Source organism: Ruditapes philippinarum, unplaced genomic scaffold (genome assembly GCF_026571515.1).
Source record: "Ruditapes philippinarum isolate M1 unplaced genomic scaffold, ASM2657151v2 ctg10200_1_1_1_1, whole genome shotgun sequence".
NCBI classification, from domain to species: Eukaryota; Metazoa; Mollusca; class Bivalvia; order Venerida; family Veneridae; genus Ruditapes; species Ruditapes philippinarum.
Window position 1 is genome coordinate 9,206 of NW_026857790.1, and position 5,403 is coordinate 14,608.

At 32.6% G+C, this 5,403-nt stretch overlaps 1 protein-coding gene across 1 annotated transcript; it reads left to right on the forward strand.

The window, feature by feature from the left end:
- The first annotated feature begins 372 nt into the window (after positions 1 to 372).
- On the forward strand, positions 373 to 5,168 carry LOC132751072 (uncharacterized). Its single transcript, XM_060741181.1, has 2 exons — positions 373 to 731; positions 3,567 to 5,168. The coding sequence occupies exons 1-2, from the start codon at positions 397 to 399 to the stop codon at positions 4,903 to 4,905; spliced, it is 1,674 nt and encodes a 557-aa protein (XP_060597164.1). The 5' UTR covers positions 373 to 396; the 3' UTR covers positions 4,906 to 5,168.
- Positions 5,169 to 5,403: the final 235 nt, after the last annotated feature.

Genomic DNA, 5,403 nt, shown 5'->3' on the forward strand with positions numbered 1-5,403 from the left:
CACAAAAATCTTCAAATGATTCCTAAACTTACTGAGAGAGAAAGTATTTAAGTATTTTGCTAGGTAAGCACTTCTTATTGAATGGAAAATTCATGGTATTCACTGTATTTAGTTTAAGGCTATTAAGGTTCGATAAACAAGATATTTATTAAGATCAATTTATTGAAAATAAATGTTTTAACGATCGGTTAATATTGATAACTATTGAACATTTATACACGTAAAAGAACTGGTTTACTGATACAATGTATATACAATGAGATTTGCATAAAGCGCCGCTTCATTTTGTATACTACGCTGGTTTAAACGGCTACATTTAACATTTGTTACGGTATTAATATCGTCAACGAAGCGTTATCTTTGTGTCAAAACAGGAAGTAAATATTGAAGTTTAAAATGGCGTCTGGTGGGAGTGAACATTCGTCCGACGAGATATTTAATTTTAAATGTTCGCCTTGTTTGGACGATAAACGAAATAGAGAAGCTACGAAATACTGTGTGGAATGTCAGGGGTACTATTGTCAAACATGCGCCGACATGTTTCACAAAATGCCGGGATTAAAGAGTCACACATTTTTGGATCAGACGAATTACAAGTCGTCAAGTGGCATCGGAGGATTGCCAGCAATACCCACTCAGAGATGTAGCGTTCACAAGACAAAGATAGTAGATATGTATTGTGGTAATCACGACGAGGTTGGTTGTACAACTTGTATGGCGCTCGACCACAGGTAAGTATTTTTTTTTTAAATCATCAAATCACATGAACCTGTTTAGACTTGACGTTTAAATGATTGTATAAAGGCGGTGACAATAATAAAAAATTACTCAATAGCAGAATAAACACAGTTACAATTAAACAACAAACGTAGTCAATATGGCTATTTTTACCTCTTAAACAAGTGTGAACAAGTGTTATAACTAACAAATTCCATAAACTAACAAGAAAAGCATTGATGCAAAGCATCAAAGGGCGTCCAAGCAAGAAATACAGAAGGTGAAGATGAACTAGTAGACATATGATGTCAAGATATTCTTATAAACTTTTCAATGGTTAATTGGTTTTTACCAGAATGAACGGACGGAAGACATTGTTCATTATGAACTTTGATTGGCATGCTAGAGATTAGAATATTACTTGTTATTTCTTTATGATCGTGATTATTAATAGCAACGGATATACATGTATACAATCATTTATAATCCATATGTGTAACGCATGATCAACACCACACTTGTGGAATTGTCCCTTATTATGTAATCGCTATTAGCGAAGACCCCCTCTTAAGGTATCTGTTCACACTTAGTAAATATATGACACTGGTTATATGTCCATGTCATGTTGAGCATTATTGTTTATTATACAATAATTGTAATATCTATTTTAATAACAAAAATACAGATTTTATGAATATTGTTTTCCTCTCTTTTTTGTGTTTTTATGTGCTATTATAATACTGAGTTTTTTACGTTTACTACTCTTTTTTTATTAAAATTGTAAAATAAATTTTAAGAATTCAATTGTCATATTGACCGACGAGTCAAAACTTAACTGGAAAAATTTAGTAAATTATGGTTAATCTTTCAATATATTATATTGTTTATTCTTAAACCATGTACATGTACATTTGTATTTTTCTTTATCATTTTTTGAATTATCAATCAATTAAATAATTAATAAAATCTAATTTGTAACTTTGAATAATTCCTCGGCATCTTTACTAAACACGAATAACAAATTAAACAAAATGTTTCAAAGTTGATAGTGTCATATAAAAACCATAAAAATGTACCTTTTTCACAATTATTGTACATATTTATTGTTTTTATCTCATATAGATAAAATGAAACATGCTATTGTTGTTGTTATTGTTGGTGTTTTTTTCGAATTGTATGTTTATGTATAATAATAATCAATAAATTTGAGAGTTGATCTATGTTTATAAATTATTGTAACCAAACTAAGTGACAAACATTCATTTTGGAAAAAAGCTTATTTATCTGTAAAATATTTGTTCTGTTCTGTAACGATATCAAACATCTACTCCAAAACCGGGAGAGACCGGACAATAAACGTGTGGTCACTAATATCCCGGTCAAAATAGACCGGGAGAGACCGGAATTACCGATAGGAGTACATCCCTCTATAAATAGATTTTCGGAATATTTAGGTCATCAACTTATCATTCTATTTTAACATACCATGTAAACCCACTGTGTACTACAAAATGATAAATAAAAAACCGAAGAGACGGAAAAGGTTATTGCATTTGAAAATGTTTGCATTGCGAAATCCTCCAGTTCGCTATTCATTGTACATATTGCGACATTTCATTTTTAATTAATAATAATCAAGCACCCTCATAACGATCGGAATGATCGGCTTTTATTATGACCGACTAAAAGGCTCGAGAAGTTGCTGTCGCCCTTTCACAAAATCTGATTTCATTCCATAAAGGGGCGCCGCGCTTTGGCGCGGACGCCAATAAGTGAGGAAACTGTAGTTATTGATAATACCAGGATCTTACACCAGGTGTCACTGTGATATTAACAGAATGACCTCTCCATATTGATATAATATATGATAAACAAGATCAACAAGGAAAGGCGGCGTTCAATGAACGTTCAATGAAGTCGGGCCATCTACTGGTCAAGAAAAATATGCATACCCATGTAAATAAACTTATCATTATTTCTTCTTAATGAGACAAGAGTTTTACAAAAGTATTACTGTGACCATGACCTTTGACCTCATTACCTTAAGATCAATAAGGGCAATCTACATCTACTGGCCATAAGCAATGTTCCTACTAAGTAACCGTAACCACGGCTTATTTATTCTCAAGTTTATTATCAGAAAAACAATTTTTTATTCAGTGTCATTGTGCTGCATTCTGAGTGCCCTTATTCTGTGGCAAGGGGGTGTCGGGGCTGCGTCCTGGGAACGTTTCCTTAGCCTTGTTGATGTCAATTTCCCTTATTGACTAAATGGCTATGTTCTATTTTTATACCAAGCAGGATAATCCAAAGCTTATTCCTACTTAATATATTGTTTTTTACATGAGGGTCACGATGCCCTTTGACATAATGGCATTTATATATAATGACTTCAAAATCAATAGGGTATTTCACTGGCCATGGGCATTTTCCGTATCAATTAAAATTAACAAAAGCTATTCCTTCGTAAGAAATTAACCAGACAAGGGTCACTGTGATTTTTACGATATGCCTTATGACGTCAGTATCAAATCAAAGTAAATAAATCACAGCTTATTCTTTCTCAAATTATTAAACGAAAAAAGTATTACGGACAAACTTAACAATCTATTACAATACACTCCCTACATTTTCAAGTGGGAGCATACTAGATATCGGTACAAGTACCTGTCAGGTTTCTCTTTTTATATCATATCAACTCTTGTAATTGAGATAACTTAACGGAACATGTGTAATGTAAGTGTTCTCCTGTAAGTTCATTTTAAGTTCATTGTATTTCTTATCTTCATTATGTAGTATAAAAAGAAATTGTTGTGCAATCTAATTTATGACACCTTTATTCATTCCAGATCGTGCTCTGGCGTTAAGTCAATTCCGGATATTGTTGACAAAGCACATAGCACGCAAGACATCAAAACGTTAAACAAAAAATTGAAAGATTTAAAACAGTTAAAAGAAAAATTTATTGTTGCTAAACGTGCTCAACGAGAAGAATTAAAGAAATCTAAATTTAATGCACTAAGAGAAATTAAAAACTATCGTCAAGAACTCGACGCCATCTTAGACAACATCGAGGAAAACTCGATAGCCGAGATTGAAAAAATATTTCAAGAAGTTGACTCGGAACTTTTGCAAGACAATACAATTACAGAAGACGAAATAGCTCGCCTTGAACAATCGTTGAATGATTTGAAACAATCAGAGGGTAACATGGCCCAGCAGTTTGTGTCAATGAAAATATCTTCTTCATACATTTCAAAGATGAACGACGCAACTTTTCCCGAAAAATCAAATTTTGAGACGAAGATTACTATCAATGTTGATCCTAAGATAAAAAGTACCCTTCAAAATCTCAAAACGTTCGGACCTGCTGTAAGGCCTTCAACAAAACCAAAAGTCTGGGCAGTGGAATGTATTAAAGATTTAGATATCCACCTTCAATCTGAAGTGCAACCACTTGTGTATGGAACATGTATAACAACAGATGGATTCTTACTTATTGCTGACTATCGTAATAATAGACTAAAGCGTGCAGATATACAAAACATGATTATAAAAGATCATTGTTCACTTCCTGGATCGCCATATGGTGTGTGTTGTACAAGTGATAGTGAAGCTGCAGTAAGTTTGGGCGATAGGTCTGTTCAATTTGTCTCTTTACACAGCCAACTTTTACTCACAAGAAAAACCAAATTTAACCACTTGTGTTTTGGCATTGCATGTAACGAACAGAAACTGTATTTAACTGACCTTGGGAGCTCATTATATATATATGATTTAACAGGTACTTTGATGCACGTTGTTAGTCGAGACAATAATGGAAGGATCATATTCTCCGGCTCGCGACATATTGCTTTTAGTGATGTGGATGATAAAATGTTTGTTGCTAGTTGGGAGGATGGTCTTATTTCTTTGGACGGAAAAGGGAATTACTGTCAGACTTTGACTGATCCCGAGTTGAATAAGGTATCAAGTGTTTGTAATGATGGCAGTGGAACTTTGTTTGTATCCGGGTATAGCCCGAATAATGAAATACAATTCGGCAGAGATATGAAGAAAATGTTCGAGGTCATTAAGCAATCAGATGGAATAAGAAATATACAATCCGTTTGTTTTGACAAAAGAAAACGTGCATTAGTTATTGCAGGAGACAGTTGCAATGTTGTCAAAGTTGCTTTTTTGAAGTAAAATAAAGTTTTACTTGGGTTTCTGTAGATCTTTTAAAATGAAACAACAAAAATGTACAAAACATTTCATACTGTGATTTGTTTTCATAATAACTTGGAAAACACTCTAATCATTCCTTGCCTCACCTTATCTTAAAACGTTGTATTGCAATTGTTAAAGATATTTTGATATATCTATCATGTTCTTGAGCACATTGATATCACAGACAGATAAAATACTTGAAAATGGAAGATCAGTCGAGAGAAATACAAAAAAATATCAAAAAGAAGAAAATTTCAGATTCAGTTTGAATCACTCTGATAAAGTGTGATTTAAGAAGCTCATTAAGTTACAAATAGAAAATGAAATTGAAATAAAAAAAGAAAGCAAAGAGCTTTTTTTAAAAATAATAACATTGTTTTCATATTGCAGTTCCTCATTTCCATATATTATCACTATAAATGTTTCTATGACCTATGTCGACTCGCAAATAAAAGTCAAATTAATCTATTTTAGTTA